This window comes from Ornithorhynchus anatinus, chromosome 21, assembly GCF_004115215.2.
Source record: "Ornithorhynchus anatinus isolate Pmale09 chromosome 21, mOrnAna1.pri.v4, whole genome shotgun sequence".
Taxonomy (NCBI): Eukaryota; Metazoa; Chordata; class Mammalia; order Monotremata; family Ornithorhynchidae; genus Ornithorhynchus; species Ornithorhynchus anatinus.
This window is the reverse complement of record NC_041748.1, coordinates 23,717,416-23,744,983: the sequence shown is the minus strand read 5'-3', so window position 1 is coordinate 23,744,983 and position 27,568 is coordinate 23,717,416. Positions and strand designations below refer to the sequence as shown.

The 27,568-nt window shown below is 64.5% G+C and overlaps 1 protein-coding gene across 1 annotated transcript; it reads left to right on the top strand.

Annotated features, from left to right (window-relative positions):
* The first annotated feature begins 10,685 nt into the window (after positions 1-10,685).
* On the top strand, positions 10,686-26,435 carry TBX1 (T-box transcription factor 1). The gene is made up of 8 exons (XM_029049050.2): positions 10,686-10,878; positions 12,938-13,355; positions 17,210-17,311; positions 18,733-18,904; positions 21,598-21,753; positions 23,286-23,353; positions 23,462-23,562; positions 25,841-26,435. The coding sequence occupies exons 1-8, from the start codon at positions 10,686-10,688 to the stop codon at positions 26,320-26,322; spliced, it is 1,692 nt and encodes a 563-aa protein (XP_028904883.2). The 3' UTR covers positions 26,323-26,435.
* Positions 26,436-27,568: the final 1,133 nt, after the last annotated feature.

Sequence of the window (27,568 nt, the reverse complement as noted above, 5' to 3'; positions counted from 1 at the left end):
CATCCGCACCGTCGAGGAAACGTCACGGCGCGGGCAGGAAAAGAACCGCGTGGGTCTGGGTTTGCTCTCGGTTTCCCGGGGCAGGCCCCGCCCCCCACTTCCAGACACCCCCGCCCCTCTCCGCAGTCCGGGGAAACCGACCTCTCTGCTGACCTCTGTCCTGATCTCTCCGGCATATCCGGGCTTGACCAGGAGAGCGAGAATTTCACCTGCTCTCCTTCCGCTCGGGAGAAATCCGTCTCGGAATAAGAACTCGGAACCTGGAAGATAAGAATAACAGTGGTATTTCTTAAGCGCTTACTATGCCGGGACTGTACTAAGCACTGGATACAAGCAAATCGGGATGGACGCGGTCCTTATCCCACGAGGGGCTCACAATCTCAATCCCTATTTTACACATGAGGTAACTGAGGCACAGGGAAGTGAAGTGATTTGCCCAAGGCGGCACAGCAGGCAAGTGGAGGTGCCGGGATTAGCACACATGATCTTCTGACTCCCAGGCCCGGGCTCTAATCCACTACTCCATGCTGCTTCTAATATTAATTTGGAAAACGGAATGAGAAATTAACTATCCTCCAGACGGTCTTAAAAAAGGCATCATCGCCATCACCGTGCCCTGTGCTGAGCGCCTGCCGTGTGCCGAGCGTGTGCCGGGCACCCGCCGTGCGTAGAGCACTGTGCCAGGCGCTCGCTGTGGGCAGAGCATCGTGCCGGGCTCCTGCTGCGTGCAGAGCATTATGCTGGGCACCTGCACTGCACAGAGCGCTGTGCTGGACCCTTGCTGTGCAGAGCGCTGGGCTGGGTGCTGTGCAGAGCGCTGGTGCTGGGCTCCTCCTGTGTGCCTAGGGCTATGCCGGACTCCTACTGTGGGCAGAGCACTGTGCTGGGCACCTGCTGGGCGCCGCGCTCTGCACAGGGCGCTTCGGGACATACCAGAGAAGTAGAAGAACGGGTCCGTGACTTGGAAGGGCTCCCAGCCCCGCTGACCTTGTGCCCCACGTTCCGCACAGACCCCTCGCCATCAGCCCTCAGCCTCTCCCACCCCGGGGAAAGGCGGCACACCCGTTGTCGTTCGCCCACAACGTCACCACCCTCTCCCCCGCACCGCGGCCGACGGGTCCTAGGAGCTGGGCGGGCTGGGCATGGGTGGGCGCGGGTGGGCGCGGGGGGCTTCCTCTTCTTTGGCACACACTAGTCCCTGCAGCGGACGAACGAAAGGAAACGTTTAAGGCGGACGACGGACTGATCTCCGCCCCTTCTACGCCGGCCCTCGGAGGCCTGCTCCGGTTTAAACCCTCTAGACTGGAAGATCGTTGTGCGCAGGGAATGTGCCTGTTCTATTGCTCTGTTAGACTCTCCCAAGCGCTTAGCACCGTGATCGGCACCCAGTAAGCGCTCAAACAATACGACTTATTGGCTATATTAATGTCTGTCTTTCCCTCTAGACTGTAAGCTGGTCGTGATCAGGGAGTGTGTCTGTTATATGGTTCTAGTGTACTCTTCCCAGCGCTCAGTACAGTGCTCGGCCCCCAGTAAGCGCTCAATAAATGTGATTGAATAACTATGTGAATGTCCGTCTTCCACTCTAGATTGTAAACTCGTTTGGGGGCAGGGAACGTGTCTGTTCTATTGGACTCCCCCAAGCGCTTAGAACAGTGCTCGACCCCCAGTAAGCGCTCAATAAATATGATTGAATAACTATTTATGTGAATGTCCGCCTTCCACTCTAGATTGTAAACTCGTTTGGGGGCAGGGAACGTGTCTGTTCTATTGGACTCCCCCAAGCGCTTAGAACAGTGCTCGGCACCCAATAAGCGCTCAATAAATACGACTGAGGGGTTGAGTGATTCTCCCGGTGCTCATGACGTCGCGCGAGCGGCCTCAAACCCGAGGGAAAGGAGCGAGATTTAGAGGGAGAGGAGCCGTGTCGGGTGAGCGCTGTGCTGCCGCGAACCCGCCATCCCGCGGGGTCGGCCGGCCGGGGTTGGGACTCGGGTGGGGGCTGGCGTGGGGCTGGGGCTCGGGTGGGGGCTCGGGTGGGGCTCGGGTGGGTCCGGAGGCTGAGCGGGGCGTGTCGCTCTCCGGACTCTCAGAAACCGATGCTCTCGCTTGGCTTAGTGGCAAGAGCACGGGCGTGGGAATCAGAGGACGTGTGAGTTCTAATCCCACCTACACCCCTGGCCTGCTGTGAGGCCTTGGGCAAGCCACTTCACTTCGCTGTACCTCAGTTACCTCATCTGTAAAATGGGGATGAAGACTGTGAGCTCCACGTGGGACAAAACTGATTTACTCTCTTCCTACCCCCAGGGCTTAGAATAGTGCTTGACACAGAGTAAGCGCTTAGCAAATACCATTATTATTAGGATCATATCTCTCGGGGGTCACCCCCGCCCTCGCTCTGCCCTCAGCTTCTCCCCGCCCCCCGGGATTCTATTGCCCTTTCCGGCGAGGAGCTAATCTCAGTGGAATTACGACCTCGCTGCTTCTGCGTCTCTGCCAGGGCCCGGTCCAACCCGCACGCCTTGAAATCAGGATTAGCGACACCTGGGTTTTACTCCTCTCTGGTCCCCCTCCCGACCTATAGATGGGTGGGGCCGAGAAAACGCTCAGCCTCCCTGAGCCTCAGTTAGCCCGTCTGTAAAATGGGCCCGAGGGCTGCAAGGCTAGATTCCGGTCAGAAACTCAGCCCTTTCTGGTCCAGCTCAAAAAGAGCTCCCCGGGGGAAGGGGAGGGGACTCCCGCCCTCCACTCTGTCCCCATTTCCTCCTCTCCCCCTCTCCGGGGGGTCTGCCCAGTCCCCCCTCCCGCCCCCCGACCTTCGGGCAGATCCCAGGAGCCCGAGGCTGGCGCGCTGGGTTTCCTTCTGGCTTCCCGGCCTCCGCGCGGGAGGAGAAGCCAGCGGCGCCGAACGAGGAAATGGGGATGGGGAAGGAGGGGGCGGGGGGCTGAAAGGGGGCCCATGGTGGGGGGTGGGAGTTGGGGGATGGAGAGGGGTGGAGGCCGGGGAGGAGGGGGAAAGGGATGAGGGCGGGGCACGGAAGCGGTGCGGGAGAGTGAGAGGGATAGAGTGGGATGGAGGGCGCAGAGTAGAGGGCCTGGGGGGAGATGGAGGACCGGAATGGAAGGGCGGCGTGGAAGGGAGGGGGATGAGGGTCGGGGGCGGAAAGCGGATGGGGGATGGAGGGGGTGAAGGGGGCGGGCGATGGAGAGGACGGCGTTGGAGGGGGAGGGTTGTGGGGGAGGGGAGCAAGGGCGGTGCTCCAGGGGCGACTCCGGCCGCCCGGCGGGAAGAAAAACTGACCCGAACCGAGAAGAGGGGACGCAGCAGCGTCCGACTCGGCTCGTCCTCCCCTGGGGTCGTCCCCTCCAGAAAGGCCGCCTCCCCGCACCGTCTCCTCGACTCCTCCGTTTCCCATTTCCCGGTCTCCCTTCCGGCTTTCCAAGTCGCCTCCCCCGAGAAGCCCTCCGGGTGAGGTGGACGGGCAAGGACTAGTGGGGCGGGGGGAGGGGCTTCCGATTTGTTCGGATTGTGAGGGGGGTAGGGGAGATGGACCCTCCTTCTGTCCCGAGTTGAAGTTAAACGGATTGTGGCTTCCGGGAGGGACGGGACGACACCCCCTTACTCCCATCAGTTCTGCTCCCCGAACGCCACGGACCTCGTCCCTCTCCCCCCACAACCCGGCTGGGGGGGTTGGAGGTCGGTGGGCGCAGGGCCAGGCTAGGACCCACCCGACCCACCGAGGTCGAGGGACCCGATCTAGTCCCGACTCTGTCTGACCTTGAAGAAGTCACTCACTCTCTCTGGGCCTCTGCCTCCCTTCTGGAAAATGCTGGGGATTGAGAAGCCTACCCTCTTCGCCAGGGGCGGGATGAGGAGGTCGGCAGATGAAGAAAGAACAGCATAAATTCAGACTGGGGAGGTTGGGGGGGGGGGTGAGATTGTAATGGTGTGGTTATGGTGTCTGTAACTGGGTGACTGTGATTGCGGTGGTGGGGTTTGCGGGGATTGTCGCTGAGTTTGAGGGAGGAAGAGCGGGAAAAGGAGAAGAAGGGGAAAGGCTTGGAGACCGCCCCCTAAAACCCTCAGAGAGACACTTTGGGAGACTCCTGCAGAGACGACCAGGCTAAACCGGGACACAGACAGCTGGACGGGGATGGGGACAACCAGGGAGAGGCCGAGCCCGGATTGGGGGGGGGGAGGGCGGAGGGGGCGCGGACCCTAGCCCTGCTCCGCCCCCGGATCGGGGACCCGGAGGGGACGAGACCGCGGGGCGGGGCCGCGAGGGAGCGAGTCTGTCCGCGTCCTCTCTTCTCCCTTAATAATAATAAAAATAATAATGCTATTCGTTTAGCTCTTACTATGTGCCAAGCACTGTTCTAAGCGCTGGGGTAGACACAAGGCTATCAGGTTGTCCCACGGAGGGCTCGCAGTCTTAATCCCTAGTTTAAACATAAGGTAACCGAGGCACAGAGAAGTGAAGTGACTCGCCCGAAGTCACACAGCTGACAAGGGGCGGAGCCGGGATTCGAATCCACGACCTCTGCTTCCCAAAGCCGTGCTCTTGCCACTAGGCCATGCTGCTTCCCCTTCCCATCACCTCCTCTCCCCGCTCGGCCCTGCCCTGCCCTACCCTGCCCTACCTCCGACACTCCACACCCGGTTCTCGTCCTTCGCTTTGTCCTCTGGCGGCCGGATCTGGGCGGGAGCCAGCGGGGGGAGTGGAGACAGCTGCCGGCCTGGGTCGGGGGGCGCGGGCCTGGGGCGGGCGGGGCCCGCGACCATCACCCGCTCGTCCCCCTCCTCGCCGCCTCCTCCCTGGGCCCACGGAACCCGGGGGCAGTGGGGGGCGGTGGGGGGCGGCGGCAGCGGTGACCCCGGGGGCTGGCAGGAGCCCTGCAGATAACCGGAGGGGCATCAGCTTCCACAACGATTGGGAACTGGGCCAGTCAAACGCCGGCCCGACGGCTCCCGGCCTCGGACCGTCGGGCGGGGAGAGGGCGAGTTCAAGGCCTCGATCCTCCTCCATCTCTGGGGTCCGTGGAGCTGGGCCCGGCCACCCCGGGAGTCGGGGGTCGGAACCAGGGCGGGGAGGGGAGAGGGACAGATCCTCCCCCCCCCCCCCAGCTTCCCCTGGGCAGCCCCGAGGCCGGGAGCTGGAGCCGAGGGCAGAGGCGGAGGGAGGAGCCGTTTAACGAGGTCGCTTCCCAGAACTCATAAAACGCGCATTCCCGAAGCTTTCTCTCTTCCTCGCTGATGGCACGTCCCCGAGGCGGTCGCGAACCATCCCGACGCGGACACACACTCAATCACACCCACACTTACACACCACCTCACCGCCGTCGCCCGCCCAGACACCTTCCCGTGTGCCCGCACCAGCACACGCATACACAAACTCCTCACACTCCCGCTCCCGCCCTACGTCTGTTTTCTAATCAACGAATCTTTGGTCCCGGCCGATCGGACGGGAAAGTGTAAGGGAGCCGGGGTGACAACGAAATGTCGAGGATGGAGAGAGACCAAGAGCGGGGGACAGAGATAGAGAGACGGGGGGCTGGGAGGGGAGTTGGGGGGCACCTACGCATAGGCGGAGAGGCAGAGATGGAGAAAGAAGAAAAAGAGAGAGGAAGAGCCAAGGGAAGAAAACGAATCAGAGAAAAAGATGAAGAAAGAGAGAAAAGGAGGAAGGAGGGAAGGAAGAGCTAAGGGAAAGGGAGAGAAAAGTCACAGAGCAGGGACGTTTCCGCGGGAGCTTTGGATACATAAATAGGAAAAAAAAGAATGAAAAAGAGAGAGAGAAAAAAAAGGGAGAGAGACCGATCAAAAAAAAGACATAGGCAGAGGAACTAAAAAGAGGCACAGGCAGAGGCAGAAGGATGAAAAAGATAGACGGGCAGAGATAGAGAGACCAAAAGAGAGAGAGGGAGAGGCAGGGAGGGAGAGAAGAGGGAGAGACCGAATCCTAGAGGAGCCGGGTCGCGGCGTCCGAGGGCGCTTCCCGGCCTCGGGGTGGGGGCGGCGGGGGGTCGTGTCTCTTACCTGGGGGGGTAGGGGATCCCCGAGGAGTTTGCCCACGGTCGTACGGATGTCCCTTCCTCGGTGGGGGGCGGAGGAACCGGGCCGGGCCGGGCCGAGGAGCCGAGAATTGCATCCCGTAGCTCCCCGCGGGCCCTTCTTCGTTGTGGCGGCTGACGGGGCCGAGCCCGGGACCGGGGCGGGGGGCTGCAGGCGGGACTCGGGGCATGGGGAGGGGGGCGGCCCAACCCCCGACCTCCGCTCCTCCGAAATCCCCAGCCGCCGGGCTCAGCTTCGAACCTCCTTCCTCTCTTACAATTCGGGGTGGGCTCGGGAAAGCGCGGGGCCCGGTCGACACGGGCAGAGGGGAGGGGGACACGGTGCAGACCCCCGTTCTCTCTGTCACCCGGAAAATGTCAGCGAAGAGGAGAGGGAGAACGGGGGGACGCGGGGTGCCTCGAATCCAGCCGATCGGCCCCTCCATTTCTCTGCAAGTGTAGACGCGGCCTCAGGGCCGGGGTCTGGGCCGGGGCTTGCTAGGGCGGGGGGCAGGACCCCGAAGACAGCCGGGCCTCCTTTCCAAAGAAACGGGAAGCCGAGCCCCTTTTCCCCGGCTCCTTCGAAGTCCGAATCTACAGTGTGGTTCGCGGCGGGGACGAGAGAGGGAGAATCGATGCATCCGAATTACCCGGATTCTTCGCTTCCAGGGTTGGAGACGTTCTCTCCTTCGGGGGAATCGATCGATGCTCCTTCGCGTCTGGGCAACGGGATTCATCTCGGCCGCGGAGCCCGGCGGCGGGAGCAGAGTTTACGCAGGCCGGAGTCGAGGGCTGGGGCCGGAGGCGTCTACGCGGGTCGGGGGCGGGGGAGGGTCAAGGGGAGACCGGCCCTGTCTCCCGCCAATTTCAGCCCGCGGCCTGCCGGGGGGAAAAAGAGTCGGTTGGAGGGGTGGGGGTAGGGAGATTGTGTCTACGGGCGTTGAATTGTCCGTGTCGGTGCTCAGTCCTCGCCTATCACCCACCGGTCCCGACCCGATCCGGGGCAGAGAGAGAAACCGACCCGCTCGTTTCAAGGACCCGGAACGGCCGGACCCGGGGGGTGATTTCGGGTCTCACCGTCTCCATCAGTGCTTGGCACATAGAAAGCGCTTAACAAATACCGCCAATATGATTATCATTATTATTAATAAATGCCAGGTCCCTCGTGTGCGTGACAGGGCGGGCGTGATGGTGTGTACGCGATGGTGCGGGCAAGGCAGTGCGGATGCGTGAGCCGCTGCGGGGGATTCGATGTGCGGGTGTGGGGGCGGGGGGCGAGTGGGTCTGATTGCGGGTAAATCTGCGTGCCTGCGTGTAAGCGTGCGTGGGTGCAAATGGGCGTGCAAGAGCGCGAACGGGAAAGTTCGGGACAAACGACTGTCGCGGAGGGGGAGACTCGCCGTCCCCGCAGTGTCGCCGCCGCGCTCTGGCTCGGCCCGGGCCGAACCGGGCCCAGCCGTTGGAGCCCGAGGCCTCGAAGCCCCTGGTTCCCGTGCTTAGCGTTTCTCCCGGGGCCCAGGGATCGGACCGGCCGAGGCGCGGTGCCGCGGCGAGCGCGGGAAGCGGGGCGGGAGATTCCCGGATTCGGCTTTTTGGAGCAGAACCGAGCAGCCTGTCTCGCTTCTACACCCTCCTCGCCGGAAACGGGGACCCACCCACTCCGTCCCCACTCGCCACCAAGTGCAGAGGGGCCGTTCGGAACGGATTCGCAGACGGGCCTGACTTTGCCTAGTATTGGTAGCCGCAGCAGGATTGGTGGTCTAAAGAGCAATCGCATTTACCGGGCACCTACTCTGTAAGACTGAGTTGGTGTGACCACGCCAAAGTGGGTGCCTGCCTGCCTTGGGAACGGGGGGGGGGGGGAAGTCAGTCGGTGCCTGCCTACGAATGTGCGTGCTCGCTCTCGCGTGTGTGCAAATCCGTCCATCTGTGCGGGGTGGGTTGGTGTGGCTCTCTAAAGCCACAGACGTTATTGTCCTTCGTACTCGGAAACGCCGCTGATGAGAAATTCACCCGTGGGGCCTTAGGTCAAAAGGCAAATGCGTCACCCAGGAGCGCACACACACTTTCTCTGGCCTATCTGTGAGTGTGGGCCTGTCGTGGGTGTGTTGAGGGTGTGTGGGTGTTGACGTGAGGGTCCGTGGCTGCGGTGCGGGACACGGGTGGGGGACGCGGGTTTGGGGGTACGAGGCCCCGGAGAGGCCGGTGAACTGCGCGGGGTTGCGCGGGGCGGGGCGGGAGCAGGAAGTGCCCGAGCTGCAGAGGAGCGGGAGGAGCAGGAGGAGGAGGAGGAGGAGGAGGAGGAGGGGTCTGCCCCGGCCCACGGGGGGTGGGGGGAGCCTGGGGGGCGGGGCCGGGCGAGGCGGGAGAGGGGGGAGGGGAGGCAGCTCCGGGCCGGGACTCCGCACTGCGGGTTCGGCTGCCGGTTCGGTTCCGCTCGGAGCTGCCGGCGCCCTCCCCCCCACCTCCGGCGGCGGGTGCAGGGGCCCATGGGGCCCGGGCCGGGAGCGCAGAGCGGCCTCTAGCCGGCCCAGGACGGACCGACGGACCGACGGACGGACCCGCGGATGTTCCGCGGTCGGAGCCGTGAGTGTCCGCCTCACCGCGGGACGGGGAAAGCGCTCCAGGGTCGGATCCGCGGGGTGGGGGGGGGCGAACGGGTCGCCCCCGAGGGGGCTGGAACCGGGGCTGGGACGAGGGGCAAGGACGGGACGGGGACTGGCTACGGGCTGGGGCAAACGGAAAAGAAAGGGCAAGGGGAGAGGGAAGGAATCGAGCGGCCCGTGCGGGAAAACCGGCGAGAATCGAATCCCCGTCCCGCCCCGCTTTGCTCCACGCCGCTGAGCACTGGGAGCACTGGGAGCACGGGAGCATCTGATGGGGAGGGGCGGGCCCGGTCCCCTGGAGCTCGGCTCAGGCCGGGCCCGGCGGCTCCAGGGCCTCCAGCGACTCCGGGCCCGCGGGCGAAGGGCGAGAAGCGCTGCTTCGCTCCGGAGGCCCCGCCCCCTCCCCAACCCCCCGGTCCCGCCCCTCGGCCCCCCAAACCCACCCGCCGGCCCCCCGGCACCTCGGCATCTCGCCACCCCGGTCAGGTTCGGCTTTTCCCAACTCCCAGCTCTGATGGAGCTACAGAGGGGTCACAGTGAGTGCGCGCACACACACACACACACACCCCTATACACATCACACACACACACACCACGGACACACGCTCACGCTGGCACACGGACACAGACTCACCCTGGCACACGCACACGCAAAGGCTTCCCCACCTCACCGGGACACGGACGAAAAACACACCCAGAGCGCACGTGGACCCACACACGGCCCCGACAGACACTCTCAGAATGGCCACCAGACACACACATGGCTCGCAGACAGGCCCGCACTCCCACCGGCACACGGCACACAGAGCCACACATGGCAGGCAGACACCGACTCGCACACTGCGGCCCACGGACATTCGCGCAGAAGGTCCACGGACCTCACACACCCAGGAGCCGACAACCGGGCCGTAGGCCCCGACCGTCTCCCACGTCCCCGCGTCTGGTCGGAGATGCCGGCCAGGCCGGGCGCTGGAGGTCCCCACTCGGACGGACAAAACCCACCTTCCCCAGACAGACGGACTCAGCCGGACCCAAGCGACCCTTCCCTCCCCCCCGGGACGCAGTCCCGCGCGGACCCGGGCTCGCCCCGGGCCCCCGCCGCGAGGAAGGGTCTCCGGGCCGAATGGGTCGGGGCTCCGCTGGACTGGTTTTCCCCAAGAGCGAAGGGGGCGACGACGGGGATCGCGCCGGCCGGCCGGGACCTCTCTTCGCCCCGACGGCCGCGGCCTGGCCGGTTTCCCCAGCTCTGCCGAGGCCCGTGGCGGCGGCGGCAGGGGGGCGGGGGTTACCTGGGGGTGGTCGGGGCTCGGGGACCGGGCCGCAGGGCTAACCGAGGCCCTGGGGTAGCCCGAGGACGGAGGAGGGAGGGACCCTGGAACGGGACCCTCCCTGGAACGGGAGGCAGCGGGGGCTCGCGTGGGTCTGAGTTAGCGGGCCGGCGCGTCGCGGGGAAGGGAAGGGAGGACTGTCGGTGCGGGAGCGCTTGGGGGTTTGCGCGTGGCCCCGGGTGGGAATGTCGAGGCGCCTATCCGTGCGAGTGAGGATGAGCGCCTGTGGGCGCCGGAGCGGGTCAGGCCCCGGGCTCCCGGCCGCGGCCGGTCGGGCCTGACTCGGAGGGGGCGGGGGACGGAGGGAAAGGGGGGAGCGGGGGGTGGGGGGCGGAAGGGGATGGAGGCCGGGGGTGGAGGCGCTTTGAACGGAGACACTTACGCCAGGAAAACAAACAAGCCAATCAATCAATCCATCGATCCGTGGACCCCCGCCGGGACCCCCGCCGGGACCCCCTTCCCCACCCCCCCTTCCCCGCCCCGCGTGCGACTCCCCCGACTGCGGGAGTTTGAGCGGCACTTCCGCCCGGCCCCCTCCTGCGGTCCCTGCCCCTCGCCCCCCCCCCTCCCCCCGGCTCTCCCGCCCCCCCCCCCCAGCGGGTCCCCTCCCCCAGCCCTCCCCGCTCTGCCCCCCGCCCCTCCGCCGGGCGCTGCGGCGCGGTGCGGGGCGCAGTCGGGCGGCTGCGGCGGGGGCTCCCCTATGGACGAGCCCAGCCCGCTCTCGCCCAAGGCCAACGCGTTCAGCATCGCCTCTCTGATCGCAGCGGCCGCCCAGCGCGCCGGCCGGGGAGCGCTCGCCGAGGGGCCGGCGGCCGGCGGCCTGGCCAAGCCTTGCGCGCTGGGCAGCGGCCCGCCGAGGATGCATTTCAGCGCCGTTACCAGGGACATGGAAGGTACGGCGGGCCGGGGGCGCGGGGGCGGTGCGGGGAGCGGCGGGGGCGGGGGACCCACGCAGGTGCGGTGAGCAGCCCACGGGGCCCGGGCCCGGGGAGGAGACGCGGGGGAGGGTCAGAGAGCGGATCGGAGGGGGCGCAGAGTCGGGGGGTGGAGGGCAGTGGAGGGCAGCGAAGGGCAGACCCGGGACCCCCAGGCTCGCCGGCCCGCTCTGCCCTCGACCCTGAGCGACCGGCGGCTCCAAGGACCGGGCCTGGGGCGGCGGTGCCCGCGGACGGAATCGGGGCGCAAACAGAGACCCTTTCTCGGGGCCCCGGTTGGGGCGGGAGCGGGGGGAGAAAAGGGGGAGGGATGGGGACTGGGGGGGGGGGGAGGGGCAGAAAAAGCGGAGGGGGTTGGGGTTGGAAATATCCAGGTCACGGCCCAGGCCCAACTCTCAGCGGGGCCTTATGGACGCGGCCTCAGGGACGAAGAGGACTTTGGTCAAGCCCGAGCCCGCTGGGCTCCCTCCCCGAGTGGGCCTTGCCCCCGGGGCCCGGCCCAATCCAGCCCCTGCCCGGTCCGGCCCCGGTCGGACCCCGCTGAACGTTGCGCCCAGGCCCGGGAGCCGGGGTCCAGCGACTAGGAGAGCCGAGCAGGCCTCGAGCGGTCCCTAGCTGGGGAAGCGCCCCTGGTTCCCCTCGAAATCCACCCGGCCCAGCCGCCCGCCCGCCTTCCTCCGGCCTGCGGACACCCGAATTCGCTGCGGCCCGCGGCCGGGGCGTGAGGCGGGAAGGGGGGTGACGGCCGGACCCGGGCGGAGGAGCGCAGGGAACGGGAGCTGCGGAGAGAAAGGGCAGAGAGACAGGTCAACAGACGGACAGGCGAGAAGACCGGCAGAGGGCCGAAGGGGAGACGGAAGGCAGAAGACGGGACGATGAAATCAGAGAGGTGCAGAGAGAAGCGAGATACACAAACAAAAAGGAAGAGAAAACGAACCGGAGGGGAAAAAAACAGAAACGAAAGGAACGGACAGGGGGAAGAAAGGGGAGAAGAAGAATAGAGACGGGAGAGGGAGAGGGAAAAGACGGAGGGAGGCGGAGAAATAGAAAAAGTAAACGAGTGGGAGAGAAAAGGGAAAAAGGAAATCGAGGCAAGGAAATAAGGTGGAGGGGGTTTTCTCTGGAGGGAGAGAATAGGCCATCGGGAGCGAGAAAAGAAGGGAGAGAATTGAGAAGGGAAGAAAGGGGGTCGTGAGGGAGACGGAGAGAAACGGAAGGGAGAAGGAAAGGGGGACAAGAACTAACGAAGACGGAGAGAAAGAAACAGGGCAAGGGCGAGAAGGGACGGGTGGGGAAGCGGGGAAGAGAGAGGCCGAAGGAGGAAAGAGAAGGCAAACGAAACAAGGCGGAAACGAAAGGAGGCGCAGAGCTCAGAGCGGCCCCGGTTGCGGGGAAAACCGGGCCGGGCTCGAAAGCCCTCGTCCCGGGGGGGGGCTTCTTCCCCGGCCTCTCGGGCCGCCGCACTCCCGCCCCCCACTCAATTAACCGCCCCCCCGGGGGTCCGGGCTGGCCGCGGCGGCGAGGGGAGGGGGCGGGAGGTCCCGCGGCGCCGTCAGTCCCGGCCGCGGGCCTCTGCCCGCATAAAGGGCCCGGGACGGCGCGGGACGGCGCGGGACGTCCGGCTGCCCGGCCCCGATGCGGGGGTCGGGGGAGCCGGTCCTGCACCGACCCCGGCCGGGGGGCCCGCGGTGCCGGCGCAGGAGGACGGGGAGGGGGAGGGGGAGGAGGCACGGCGGGGGAGGAGGGAGGAGGAGGAGGAGGGGAGAGGAGGCGGGGCGCAGGGGGCGGGGGCGGCGAGAGGAGCCCGGGCGGGAGGCAGGGAGCGCTGCGGGCGGAGGAGCGGGAGCCGGAGCGGGAGCGCCAGCGGGAGCGGGAGCCGGAGCGGGAGCCGGAGCCGGCCGGGAGCTGACGGAGCCAGGGAGGAAGGGAGGGCGGCCCCCCGCCCCCGGCCCGGGCATGATCTCGGCCATCTCCAGCCCGTGGCTGACGCAGCTGTCCCGCTTCTGCGACGTTGCAGCTTTCACCGCCAGCAGCCTGAGCAGCCTCAGCGGCGCGGGGGGCTACCACCTCTCCCCCCCGGCGGCGGACCCCTACGCCCACCATGAAGCGCCGCCGCCGCCTCCTCTGTACGACCCCTGCCCCGCCGGGCAGCCCGCGGCCGCCCCTCCGCCGGCCGCCCCTCCTCCGGCCCCGCCGCCGCCCCCGGCCCCGGTCCCGGCCCCGGCCCCGCACGGATACCCCTTCCCGGGCCCCGCGCAGCCCGGAGGCCCCGAGCGCGAAGCTGCCGGGCCCCGCTGCGCCGGAGCGGCCGCCCCCAAGGCGCCGGTGAAGAAGAACCCCAAGGTGGGCGGCGTGGCCGTGCAGCTGGAGATGAGCTCGCTGTGGGACGAGTTCAACCAGCTGGGAACCGAGATGATCGTCACCAAAGCCGGCAGGTCAGACACCCCCTCTCCCCCAACGCCAGCACCTCTCCACGCGGGGCCCCCTCCCCTTGGAAACCAGCGGGTTGGTGCGCGCGGGCGGCGGAGGGGAGGGGGGGACCCCTGGATCCGCTCCGCGACCCCCCCATTCCCCGTCCTGCCCTGCCCCCCACACCCACACCGGTCCCCCGGGCAGACTCCGGTGTGGGTCGGGAAGCGCCGCGGACCGAGGGGGTCCCCGGCCCCTGGAGAGGGACGAGGCAGTTGGGTGCCGGCCGGGCCGGGCCGGGCCGGGCCGGGGAGTCGGCTCTGCTCGGGAGCGGCTCCGGACGGGCTCGGGGGGGTCCGCGGGGCCGGAGAGGCAGGCCGGCCCGCAGCCCCTCCCTGACGACCCCCGAGCCCCCCGGCCCGAGCCGCCGCAGTCTCCCGGAGTCCCGGCCGGCCCGGGGACCCGCTCCGAACTGCGAGGGGCGAAAGTTTCGCTTTCCCCGGCGCCCAAGGCAGGGGCTCCCACGGGGAATTTCGGGCCCCTGATTCCCCAAGCGGGGACGGAGGGACGGAGGAGGAACGCGCGGGACCGGGAAACGGCGCCTTGGGGGTCGCAGGCGGCAAACCCCACCTCGGCCCACCGCCGCTCTCACCCCGAGGGCTCCCGGCTGCAAGGACGGACGGACGGACTTGGGGAGGCGGGGAGGCGGACGGGCACGGGGGGGAGACCGAGGCAGAGACGGACCGACGGAAACCCTTGGCGGAGGCGGACGGACAAACAGAAACCAGGCGGGGGAGGAGACAGGCAGAAACGGTGGCGGAGAGAACGGGACGGACAGACGGACAGTGGCGGGACAGACAGTGGGTCCGCGGGGGGCAGCCGTGCGAGCGGGGGACAAAGGCGGCGGGTCGGGGCAGGGTGGAGTAGACGCGCCCGCACAATTCCGGGTCGCGCACAATAAAAAGTGAACTCCGGTCCTGTTGGGAGAGCCAGGCGCGCTCCCACGCCCACGAACGCGCCCGCGGGGGTCGGGGTCCGCCACCCAAAATCGGTCGGAAGGAGCGAAAAGCGGGATCGGCTCGACTGGCCGCGGGCCCCGGCGAAATGGCCGGCCCCGGCAGGGCCCGGCCCGGCCTGGTCCGCCCGCCCGCCCTGGTCGGGCCTGGTCCGGCCGCGCTGTACGTTTGAGGATCGACCCTCTCCGGACGGGTCGAGCCGGGGGTCGGGGGTCGGGGGTCGGGAGCCGGCGGTCGGGACCCGGGATCCGGGGACGAGAGGAGCGAATCGGCCTCCCACTGCGCCAATCCCGGATTTTCAAGTCTGGGGCCGCGGCCGGACGAGAAGGGGCGGTCGAGACGTTACAGTGTTTGTTTTCGACTGAAAAAGCGAGCACAGGGTACACACACACACACACACACACACACACACACACCCCGACCCCCCCCACCACACACACCCACACACGCACACACACGACTCCCTCACTCGTACACTCACATGGATACACCCCCTTCTGTAAACACATTCTCACACACTCACAAGCCGCCGAACAAACACCAGCGTCCTACATTCGTGCATACGCGGACTCCCATAAATTCACACACCTATTCATGCTCACACACCCGTTCAGAGAAACAAACACGGTGCGCGCGCGTATACACACACATACACACACACGTATATACTCTCTCACACACACACAGCCTCCCGTCCACCGCCGGTCCTTGAGGCCCCGGGACTGACCCTGCCCGCCGCCTTTCACAAAACAAACAAACCGAATTCTTCCTCGAGATTTTATTTTCCCGGGATGGCGGGTCAGAGGTTGGGGCGGCCCGGCTGGGCCCGGTTGGGGTGTCCGGGCCTTCCCCAGCCAAAGCGCAGCCGGGGTCCAGGGCGGAATCTCAGGCCTAAAACATACGGCGATGGCGGAGAAGCAGAGCGTCATTCCCCGACCGGGCGAAACGGACACCGAGTCCGAGGGTCCCGAGTAGCCTTGGCGTTTCGGGACCGGGGGGGCCTGGGCCTCCCGTACGGCCCCCACCCGCACCCATCCTCCGCCCCCCCGCGCGTTTTCAAACGCCACCCGAGATCCGCGCGGGGAACTCGGAGCGGAAAATTGAGACGATTATCCGGAAAATTCAGGATTAGGGAAAATGGACCCAAATTCAAACCGGGTAATGGAGGGCGAAGCGGAGACGAGGGGGAAAGGGCGCTCCCGGCCTAGCCCCCGCGGCGGACCGGGCTTCGGTTTGGGCGGATTTTCCCACAGTCATATAAATCTATTCCGCTCCTTCTCCCGGCTCCCCCGGGGAGAACCGAGCCGGGGAACGGTAGGCCGAGGAGCGGTAGGCCCAGCGGGGCGAGCAGGGTGCGAATCGCACTCCAGAGAGCCGCGGTGGGGCGGGCGGCCGGTCGGCGCGGGAGTTTCGCGTGGTCGGAAACCCGGGTCCGCCGGTCGGGAGCCGCGGGCTCCTCCCGCCGGGCCGCCTCCGGTCTCCCCCCGATCCGCACGGAGCCCCGGGAGCCCCCCGACCTCCAACCGGGCCTCAAGGACCGGGGGGGGGAGAGGGGGGCGCCTCCATGAGGGACGCGAGATTTTGGAGGCGGCGGGAAGTGGGTTCGGGGGCGGGGAGACAGAGATAGACAGAGACAGAGAGAGACCGAGGGGGGAGAGATAGAAGCAGTGAAAGAGAGAAAGAAAGAGAGGAGACCGGCGAAGGAGAGGTCGAGAGATGGGGCTAGAGACAGAGACAAAGAGTTTGAGAGACCCACGGAGGAAAGACGGAGACAGAGCGGCGGGGAGATAGAGACAGAGCTGGAGTCAGAGCTGGAGACAGAGACAATCTGAGACCCACGAAGGAAAGGCAAGACAGAGCTGGAGACAGAGACAAAGAATCCGAGAGACCCACGGAGAAAAGGCAGAGACCGAGCGGCGGGGAGACAGAGACAAGAGCTGGAGACAGAGACACAACTGGAGACAATCTGAGAGACCCAAGGAGGAAAGACGGAGACCGAGCGGCGGGGAGACAGAGCTGGAGACAGAGACAAAGAATGTGAGAGACCCACGGTGGAAAGACAGAGACCGAGCTAGAGACAGAATCTGAGAGGTCAACGGACGAAAGGCAGAGACCGAGTGGCGGAGAGACAGCGACGGAGCTAGAGGCAGAGACGAGGAATCCGAGAGACCCACAGAGGAAAGACAGAGACTGAACGGCAGAGAGACAGAAAGATCGAGAGACAGAGACAAAGAATCTGAGACGCCAACGGAGGAAAGACAGAGACCGAGCGGCGAAGAGCCACAGTCAGAGCCGGGTCGACCCCCGCTTTTCCGGGGGTCCAGCCTGGACCCCTCTCCCCATTCATTCATTTAATCGTATTTATTGAGCGCTTACTGTGTGCAGAGCACTGTACTAAGCGCTTGGAAAGTACCTATGGGCAACGGATAGGGACAAACCTATCCAACGACGAGCTCACAGTCTGGAAGTCCATTCCGACCTTCCTCCGGCCCACCCGGTGGGTCGCTCTTTCCCGACCGAGCAGCCCCGGGCCCCGGCGTCTCTCCCTCCCGGGCCCTCCGGGATCGGCGAGAGAAATACCGTCGTTGTCGTTATCGAAGACCTCGGCCGGGGTCCCCCGGGCCCGTCCCCAGCTCCCAGCTCGCGGCTGACCGCTCCCCTCCAACGAGCTGACCGTCGTCCTCTCTCCAGCCGATCACCCCGTTCCCCAGCTGACCATTCCCCCTCCCTAACTGACCGTCCCCCTCTCCCTAGCTGGCCGCCGCCTTCCCTCAGCTGACCATCCCCCTCTCCAAAGCTGACGGCCGCCAGCCCCCCGACTGACCGTCCCCCTCTCCCCAGCTGACCGTCCCCCTTCCCCGCAGGCGGATGTTCCCCACCTTCCAGGTGAAGCTGTTCGGGATGGATCCCGTGGCCGATTACATGCTGCTCATGGACTTCGTGCCGGTGGACGACAAGCGCTACCGGCGAGTCCCGGGCGGGGAGTGGGCGCGGGTGGATAACGGGGTGCCCTCGACTGCCCAGGGACCTGGATGTGCTCCCCGAACGCGAGGGCCTGTCTGCCGGGTGTGTGCGAAGGGCGTGCTGTCCTGTCCCCCGGAGTGTACGAGCGCGTCCCCCCGTGTGAGCGCCCGCGTCCAGGTGTGTGCCCCTATTTCTGGTGTGTGCCTGGGTCCGCGTCCTGGAGAGGGTCCGGGTGCCCGTCCCCGCGTCTGGCGAGGTCCCTTTCCGTTTTGGGTCCCCGCCCGTGTCCCTTTCTCTGGGAAAGGGAAGCGGTCAGTCCCCGCTCGGCCGGACCCGCAGCTCGGCCAGCCGGGGCTGGACTCAGTGGAGCGGGATCCTGGACCGGCCCGGGACTCTGGCGCTCGGCCTCGCGGCCCCCGCCGAATCGGGCTGCGGGGGACAGGGAGCGGGGGTGGAGGGAGGGACGAAAGGAGGGGAGGGAATACCGGGAAAACCGTGGAGGGAGCACCCGGAAACAGTCCCGGTCCGTCCGGATGGACTGGGGACGCACGAAGGCAAGGATAAACAGACACACAGTCAGACACTCGCGGGTACACGCGAAACACACACGGAGACACAGGGACTCACCCGAAACAGCCCCATACATACAAATGCACGATGAGAACGGACATAAACACTGACGCGCACGTTTTAAACCCTCGAATTCACACCCGTTCGTACGAATCTGGACTCACGTCTACTCACACGAACTCCGCAACACACACCCAGAAACACGAAGCCCACGTCTTGATTTGCCTGCACGATCACATGGTTTCTGTCGTGACGATCTCAAAATCCCTGTTCACACCGGTCTACCCACACTCATTTCACCCCCAATATCATTCCAACCCATGTGCGTGCACACAAGCTCACACATTCCGGAGGGAGGAGACCCGGGAAATGTGCCCCTCCCCCGGCCTCGTTCTCCTATTTTCTCAGGACAGTGTCTGTTGCCGCGGGTGTGTCAGTGTGCGTCTGTGTACATGTGCCTGTGTTCTTCATGTTTCCATCTGTCTGTATCCTATGTGGGTCGTTATTTGTTATCCGTGTGCCAGTGCGTTTTCTGCTTGTTTTCCGAGCGGGCCTGAGTGTCTAATTTTGTGTGTAGGTTAGTTTGCGGGGGGAGTGAGGGCGGTGCTGAATGCATGCGGTGCGAACGAGGGTGCGTATTCCACGCGTGGGAATATGTATTCTGTGGGGGCCTGTATGTGTTCTTCGCGAGCCTGTGCGGGCATATTCGGTGCGTGTGATTGTGAGTTCTGAGGGGTTCCCCGTGCGTGTATTCTGAACGTGGGCCCAGGTGTGTGTCGGCGCCCCCAGGGCGGACGGGAGGTGGGGAGGGGTCTCCCCGGACCCTGAACTTGCCCCCTCTCCCCGACCCCAGATACGCCTTCCACAGCTCCTCGTGGCTGGTGGCGGGAAAGGCGGACCCCGCCACCCCCGGCCGCGTCCACTACCATCCGGACTCGCCCGCCAAGGGCGCGCAGTGGATGAAGCAGATCGTGTCCTTCGACAAGCTCAAACTGACCAACAACTTGCTGGACGACAACGGCCACGTGAGTGACCCCACTCTCCTCCCGCCCTCGGCCCGCCCGCTCCAACGGGGAATGGGACGGGGCCGCCTCCCTCCCCGCTGGACAGACGGGCGGACCGGCGGGCAGATGGGAGCCCCACGGGGGTGACAGTCACCAGGAGGGCAGAGGAGGCAGGGAGGGGACCGTGCCCAGAGCCAAAGGAAGACGCTCAGTAGTGCTCTGCACACAGTAAGCCCGTCAAAGGGCAGGGACTATCTCTATCTGTTGCCGATTGGTCCATTCCAAGCGCTTAGTCCAGTGCTCTGCACATAGTAAGCGCTCAGTAAATACTATCGAATGAATAAGTGCTCAGTAAATACGACTGAATGAAGACGGAGGACTGGGCTGGATTCTGGGCCTTTCGGGCCAAGCGGGTTTTTAGCGTGATTATTCATTCGTTCGTTCAATAGTATTTATTGAGCGCTTACTATGTGCAGAGAACTGTACTAAGCGCTTGGAATGGACAATCTGGCAACCGATAGAGACTCTCCCTGCCCAACGGCGGGCTCACAGTCTAATCGGACGGGTTGGGACCGCGGTTGTCCAGGAGGGTGGAGTGAAGAGGGGCTGGGCCGTCCGTAAGAAAGAAAAAAGGGTGTTCTCCCCGTCCCCGCTCAACCTCGAGGGCTTGGACTTCGGGGGTACGGATTCTTGGGGTCCCAGACCCTCGGGGTCATGGACCTCAGGGGCACAGGTCCCCCGATGAGACCGTAAGCCCGTCAAAGGGCAGGGACTGTCTCTATCTGTTACCGATTTGTACATTCCTAGCGCTTAGTGCAGTGCTCTGCACATAGTAAGCGTTCAATGAACACTATTGAAAGAAAAAAAAGGTCCTCGGGAACACGGACCCTCAGGGTCATGGACTCAGTGGGGCACAGATCCTGCCCTGGAGTGACACAGTCCCTTGGGACCTTGGCCGGGTCATCCATCCATTCATTCGATCGTATTTACTGAGCGCCTACTATGTGCAGAGCACTGTACTGAGCGCTTAGCACTGTACTCTTTGTCGGCACCATCATCACTTTAGTCTCTAATAATAATAATCACAATAATAATGACGACGGTATTTGTTAAGCACTTACTATGTGCCAAACACTGTTCTAAGCGCTGGGACAGGTACGAGATAACCAGGCTGTCCCACATGGGCTCGCAGTCTTAATCCCCATTTTTTTTTTACAAATGAGGGAACTGAGGCACAGAGAAGTCAAGTGATTTGCCCAAGGTCACACGGCAGAAAAGTATGGGCACCCACTCTTTTATGGTGTTTGATAAGCGCTTTCTATCCGCCAGGCACTGTAGGGAAGCACTGAGATAGATAATAGTAATCGGATTGGACACCGTCCCTGTCCCACAAGGGGCTCACGGTCTAAATCCCCATTTTTTTTACAGATGAGGTAACTGAGGCACAGAGAAGTTAAGCGGCTTGTCCAAGGTCACATAGCAGTGATTCATTCAATCGCATTGATTGAGCGCTTACTGGGTGCCAAGCACTGTACTGAGCGCTTAGTACTGCGCAGACAAGTGTCAGAGTCGGGATTAGAACCCAGTTCTTCCTGACTCGCAGGCCCATGGGAGACAAGTGGCAGAGTCAGGATCAGAAGCCGTGCTTTCCGTCGCGGCCAGTGCTCTATGGGAGCCTACTGCGTGCAGGGCACTGAATTAGATGCCTACGAAGTGCTATATCGGGAGCCCACTGTGAGCAGAGCGCTGGGAAGTGGAAAACATACCATCGAAATAGAAACAAGGTCCCTGCCCTGAGAAACGGAAAGACACATCTGTCCAGCTGCCTGACGGACGGAAGGACGGACATAACGGACCAACTGTAGGAGAAGGAGAATCTCGCCGGGGGGGGGGGAGGGGGAAGGGGCACCCAGGGTGGTCGGACCAGGCCCAACTCTCCCCCTGCCCCTGCCCCTGCAAGTCCGCGGGCCCGTTCTGAACCCAGAAGGGGACGGGACCGCGGGATAGAGAAGCAGTGGAAAGAGCCCGGGCTTGGGAGTCAGAGGTCATGGGTTCGAATCCCGGCTCTGCCACTGGTCAGCTGTGTGACTGCTCTGTGCCTCAGTGACCTCATCTGTAAAATGGGGGTTGGCTGTGAGCCTCACGTGGGACAACCTGATTACCGTGTATCTACCCCGGCGCTTAGAACAGTGCTCTGCACATAGTAAGCCCTTAACAGATACCCACGGTATTATACGCGAACCTTGGCAAAGAGGCAGCATGGCGCAGTGGCTAGAGCCCGGGCCCGGGAGTCAGAAGGTCGTGGGTTCTAATCCCGCCTCCGCCACTCGTCTGCTGTGTGGCCTCGGGCAAAGCGCCTCACTTCGCTGGGCCTCCGTGACCTCATCTGGAAAATGGGGATTGAGACCGTGAGCCCCGCGTGGGACAGGGACTGGGTCCCACCCGATCGGCTTGGGTCCACCCCAGCGCTTAGTACAGTGCCTGGCACATAGTGGGCGCTTAACGGATACTCTGATGGTTAGCCGAATTGACGCACGGTGCTAAGTGAGCTCAATTCCGGTCCGTTTTCCCCGTAACCCCGATCCTGCCCCCCTCTTCCCAGCGCCTCCCCAACAATCCTTCCACCCTCCCATCCCTGCCCCCTGGCTCCGTCCGCCCCCCCCCCTCCCCGGCCCGTGCCCCCCGGTTCTGACCGGCCCCCCCTTTTGTCACAGATCATTTTGAACTCCATGCACAGATACCAACCCCGCTTCCACGTGGTCTACGTGGACCCGCGCAAGGACAGCGAGAAGTACGCGGAGGAAAACTTCAAAACCTTCGTCTTCGAGGAGACGCGCTTCACCGCCGTCACGGCCTACCAGAACCACCGGGTGAGGGGCGGAGGGGACCCGGCTGGGGGAGGCTGGGGAGGTGGGACAAGGCCGGGACCCTCCCCCCGAGAGAAAAAGCCAAACCCCGGTAGGACTCCTCGCGCAGCGACGCCCAAACCCCGTGCCTTTAATTGCCCCCAGTTGGCCCCGAGTGGGTCTCCCCCGCTTTTAGAGAAGCAGCGCGGCTCAGTGGAAAGAGCCCGGGCTTTGGAGGCAGAGGTCACGGGTTCCAATCCCGGCTCTGCCACTCGTCAGCTGGGTGACTGGGGGCGAGTCACTTGTGGGCCTCAGTTCCCTCATCGGTAAAATGGGGATGAAGACTGTGAGCCCCACGTGGGACAAGCTGATTCCCCTGCGTCTACCCCAGCGCTTAGAACAGTGCTCTGCACCTAGTGAGCGTTTAACAACTACCAACATCATCATCATTATTATTATTTTACCCCCCTTTTCCCGCCCACGGAAAGGAAGAAAATAAAGCAAATCTCGGCTCGGTCCCGGGGCGAGGCCTCCCCTCAGAGACCTCCTCCCACTACCGCGTCATTCATTCAATCGTATTTACTGAGCGCTTACCGGGTGCAGAGCAGGGTACTAAGCGCTTCTCTTCTGTCCGGCCAAGCCTGCTCTCAGGCTGGGACCCCCGCCCTCTCCCCCGGGACGAGCCCTTCCCCCTCCCCCAAAGCCCCCACCTGGCCCAGGCTCCGTCCAGCCCCCGTGGCCCCCAGGATCGGTCCCCTAGCCCTCCCGGGAGTGGCGATCGATCAGTCGAAGGGGAGCGCGTCTGTTGCCGAATTGTCCATTCCAAGCGCTTAGTGCAGTGCTCTGCACCTAGTAAGCGCTCAATAAATACTAGTGATTGACTGAAGCCGGGCTTGAGAACCCTCGCCTCTCCGTCCCATCCCCCCTTTTTCGGCCCGTAGGGACCCTAACCCCCCCCCCGCCCCATCTGGGCGGCCCAGGGTCTTTGACCTTTCAGCGCACGGCCCGCAGCCCCGTCCCATCCAGCCCCCCGGCCCCGACCCCAGCCTTGCTTTCCCCGCCCCCCGCCCCCCGCAGTAGGGAAGCAGCGTGGCTCAGCGGAAAGAGCCCGGGCTCGGGAGTCAGGAGTCATGGGTTCGAATCCCTACTCCGCCGCTTGCCCGCTGGGTGACTTTGGGCAAGTCACTTCACTTCTCCGGGCCTCACTTCCCTCAGCTGGAAAATGGGGGTGAAGGCTGTGAGCCCCACGTGGGACAACCTGATCACCTTGTATCCTCCCCAGCGCTCAGAACAGTGCACAGAGTAAACGCTTACCAAATGGCATCGTATATAGGGGTCCGGCGACCACCTCCCCCTCCAGCCCCCGGCCCGGTTCCTCTCCGGATCCCCTCCCCTCGCCCCGAGGACCCTCCCCTGCGTGTCCCGCCCCCCGGGAGCTGCGGGGTCCGAGCCGGGGGGAGAGAGGGTTCCCCCGGATCCGGACTCCGGCTGGAGGGGGTCTCCGCCTCCCGGACTCAGGACCCCCCCCCCCCTCTTTTCTTTTCCCCCACCCCCAGATTACTCAGCTCAAGATCGCCAGCAACCCGTTCGCCAAAGGTTTCCGGGACTGTGACCCCGAGGACTGGTGAGGGGGGGGTCCCGGGGAGGGGGGAGGGGCAGGGGGAGGAGGGGGCTCCCCCGGACTGACCCCCCCCACCCCCACCCCCACCCCCGACCCCGTCCCTCGCTGCAGGCCCCGAAACCATCGACCCGGAGCCCTGCCCCTCATGAGCGCCTTCGCCCGCTCCCGGCCCCCCGGGGCCTCTCCCGCGCAGCACAGCATCCCCGACAAGGGTGAGTAGGACGGGGGTCCGGCGGGGATTTGGGGGGATCGAGCCCCCTCCCCCTGGCCCTTGAGGATATTTTTGGCGGGATTCCGGGGGCGGACTAATAATAATAATGTTGGTGTTTGTTAAGCGCTCACTAGGTGCCGAGCACTGTTCTAAACGCTGGGGTAGATGATACAGGGTAATCAGGTTGTCCCCCGTGGGGCTCACAGTTAACCCCCAATTTACAGATGAGGTAACCGAGGCCCAGAGAAGTTAAGTGACTTGCCCACGGTCACACAGCTGACAGAGCGGGGAGAGCAGGGACTAAGGCGCTCGGAACTCGCTCCAACCCCGGGGGGGCCCTGAGACGATCCGGGGCCCCGGGTTCCAGCGCTTAGGACAGTGCTGTGCACACAGTAAGCGCTCAATAAATACCAGTGATTGACTGATTACTTGAGAGGTGGGGAATTCGGACCGCCCCAAAAGAGGGGTCGGTCGGCGGGAGACGCATCGCCGCCTCGGGCCGGGGCCGCCGGGGAGAATTCATTCGTTCGTATTTCTTGAGCGCTTACCGTGTGCAGAGCACTGTGCTAAGCGCTTGGAATGTGCAATTCATTCATTCAATAGTATTTCGTGAGCGCTTACCCTGTGCAGAGCACTGTGCTAAGCGCTTGGAATGTGCAATTCATTCATTCAATAGTATTTCGTGAGCGCTTACCCTGTGCAGAGCACTGTGCTAAGCGCTTGGAATGTGCAATTCATTCATTCAATAGTATTTCGTGAGCGCTTACCCTGTGCAGAGCACTGTACTAAGCGCTTGGAATGTGCAATTCATTCATTCAATAGTATTTCTTGAGCGCTTACCGTGTGCAGAGCACTGTACTAAGCGCTTGGAATGGGCAATTCATTCAATAGTATTTCTTGAGCGCTTACCATGTGCAGAGCACTGTACTAAGCGCTTGGAATGGACAATTCGGCAACAGATAGAGACAATCCCCGCCCAACAACGGGCTCAGAGTCTCACTTAACTTCTCTGTGCCTCAGTTCCCTCATCTGTAAAATGGGGATTAAGACTGTGAGCCCCACGTGGGACAACCTGATTCCCCTGTGTTTACCCCAGCGCTTAGAACAGTGCTCTGCACATAGTAAGCGCTTAACAAATACCAACATTATTATTATTAAAAGGGGGAGAGAGAGACACACAACACGGCCCGGGGCGCTGTTTTCCCTGGTTTCCGCGTGGGTCGGAGCGACGGGGAAAGCCGGGGGAAAAGGAGTGGACGGATGTGTGTGTGTGCACCGTGTGTGTGCATTATGTGTGTGCAGGAGCGTAGATGGGAATCCGTGCGCTCGTGTGGGTTTGTGTGTGTGTGCGTGAATGGGTAGGTTTGTGTGTGAGTGTGCGTGAATGTGTATGGGTTTGTGTGCGTGAACGTGTATGTGTCCATGTGTGGGTTTGTGTGTGCACGCTGCCGGGAATCCACGCGTGCGTGTTGCTGTGTTGGGACGCGCGTCGATTACTCCCCGCGCTGTGTTTGGTGTGTGTGTGTGTGTGTGTGGATGCGTGTGTTAGAGAAGCGGTGTGGCTCAGCGGAAAGAGCCCGGGCTGGGGAGTCGTGGGTTCTCATCCCGCCTCCCCCGTCTGTCAGTTGTGTGACTTGGGGCAAGTCACCTCACTTCTCTGTGCCTCAATTCCCTCATCTGTAAAACGGGGATCAAGACTGTGAGCCCCAAGCGGGACAACCAAATACGCTTGTATCCGTCCCGGCGCTAGAACAAATACCGACATTATTATTATTTGCATTTGTGGGGGTGCACACGATCGTTGGAAATCCGTGAGCTCGTGGGTGTGGGTGCGCCTGTACGCACGATCGTTGCAAATCCGTGAGCTCACGGGTGCGTGTGCATGCGCGATCGTTGGAGATCCGTGAACTCGTGAGGGGTGTGTTGGGTGCGTGTGCATGCGCGATCGTTGGAGATCCGTGAGCCCGTGGGTGTGTGCGTGTGCATGCGCGATCGTTGGAAATCCGTGAGCCCGCGGGTGTGTGGGTGGATGCGTGTGTATGCACGATCGTTGGAAATCCGTGAACTCGTGGGGGGGGGGTGGGTGCGGGTGTACGCGCGATCGTTGGAAATCCGTGAGCTCGTGGGGGGGGGGGGGTGCCCGTGTGCATCTGGGGGCGTGCACGACGGCTGGAAATGGGTGGGCGTGGGGGCGGGCCCGGGGGGGCGGGGAGGTCGGCGGCCGGCCGGCGGTTTGGGGACGGGGGTCCCCTGAGCCCGACCCTCCCCGCCCCCCGCAGAGGCGGCCGACAGCCGGCGCGACTTCGAGCGCGAGTCCGGAGGGCCCCCCCTGCACGGCGACGCCGGGCCGCCCCACGCCCACCCGCCCCCGCCCCACCCGCACCAGCCGCCCCCGCAGCAGCTCCTGGCGCGGGGGCTGAGCCCGGGGGCCCTGGCGGTGGCCGGCGGGCTGGGAGCCCTGGCGGGGCCGGCGGCCGCCCGGCCCAGCCCCCCGCACCCCGACCTGCGCCTGGAGCCCCCGCAGGGCCCGGAGCCCCTGCACCACCCCTACAAATACCCGGGGGGGGCGGCGGCCGCCGCCGCCGCCGCAGCCGCCGCCGCCGCCGCCTACGACCACTACCTCGGGGCCAAGAGCCGGCCGACGCCCTACCCTCTGCCCGGCCTCCGCGGACCCGGCTACCCGCACCCGCACCCCACCGCCGCCGCCAACGTGTACTCGCCCCCGGGGGGTCCGGCCAGCTACGACTACGGGCCCCGATAGCGCCCGACGACCCCCGAAGACCACCCCCCTCCTCCCCCGGGACGCGCTCCTCGCCAAAATCCGGGCTCGGGACCGGCCTTCGTTGGAGCCCCCACGAGTCCCTCCCACCCGGCTCCCCTCTCCCACCCCGAACGGCCCGGGCCCCCCCCCCCCCCCAAACCCTTACACATCCTGGCTCCATCCCCCCCAGCTCGCCCTCCCTCCATCCCCTTCCCACCCCCACCCCCAGTGAACCTCCAGCTGTCCCCCACCCGCCTCCCTAAGGCCTCCCCGGGGCGGCGGAGGGGGCCTAGACCCTCCCCACCGGGCTCTCCGACCTCACCTGGACCCCTCCTCTTCCTCTTCCTCGGCCGCCCGCCAGGCTAGCTCGGCCCCGCCCCCGGCTAGCCACTTGGCGACGGCCGTAGGCCCGGCCCGGGCCCGGCCCATCCGACGCCTTGGGGCTCGGCTGGTTTTCTTCGTGTTGGTTTTTTGGTGTTTGCAGTGGATTGTGGACTGGACCGCGCCCGACCCCCTCCCCTCTGCCCCCCAACCCTCCCGCCTCGCCCCCCGACCCGGCCCACGGCCCCTCGCCCCGGGCCCGTCACCCCGGCCGGCCGCGTCCCTCCTCGCCCGTTAGTGCCAAACCCTTTGGTCAAATGTTTAATGAAGTTATATTTATTTTGTTTCTGCCAGAGATTATGCAAAAGCCTCCCCTCTCCCGTCCCCCCCGCCCCCTCCCGTCCGTCGCCCGGCCCGCCCCTGGTAGTTTCTGTTTAGGGAAGAAGGGAAGACCTCGAAGAGTCCTGTCTGCAGATGTTGTAGATATTTGTAGATATTTGTAGATAAACGTGTAGATAACCTCGTCGCTGTTCAATCGAGAAAACTTCGGCCATGGACGTTTACAAACGGTTTCCTGGGTGATTTGTTTTGGCCTGTCCTTTCTCCAGCGGCCTCCCGTCTCGGGAGGCGCCCCCCTTTTCCTCTCTGTCCCCCACCCCCGGCGGCCCCGGGGTCCCCGGAGGGGCTTCCGGATGGGGGAGCCCCCGGGAAGACCCTCGGCCTGGCCGACCCGCCCGAACGCGAGGATGGACTCCCCTTTCCCGCTCCCGCCCCCCGGGATCCGCCGGAATCAATGACCGGGATCGCCGCCCCCCAACCTGGTCCCCCTCCTGCCCCTGGGCGCCCCTCACACCCCAACGCCGGGTACGGCGCTCGCCGCATAGTAAGCCCTTAACAAATGCCATAATTATTATAATCATCCCAC

Excerpts from the sequence above, each read along its gene's own strand:
- TBX1 (XM_029049050.2), top strand. The coding sequence starts at position 10,686 with ATGGACGAGCCCAGCCCGCTCTCGCCCAAGGCCAACGCGTTCAGCATC. Across the intron at positions 17,312-18,732 it reads GTGGACGACAAGCGCTACCG|ATACGCCTTCCACAGCTCCT; the intron begins GCGAGTCCCGGG and ends CCCCGACCCCAG. Across the intron at positions 23,563-25,840 it reads GCACAGCATCCCCGACAAGG|AGGCGGCCGACAGCCGGCGC; the intron begins GTGAGTAGGACG and ends CGCCCCCCGCAG.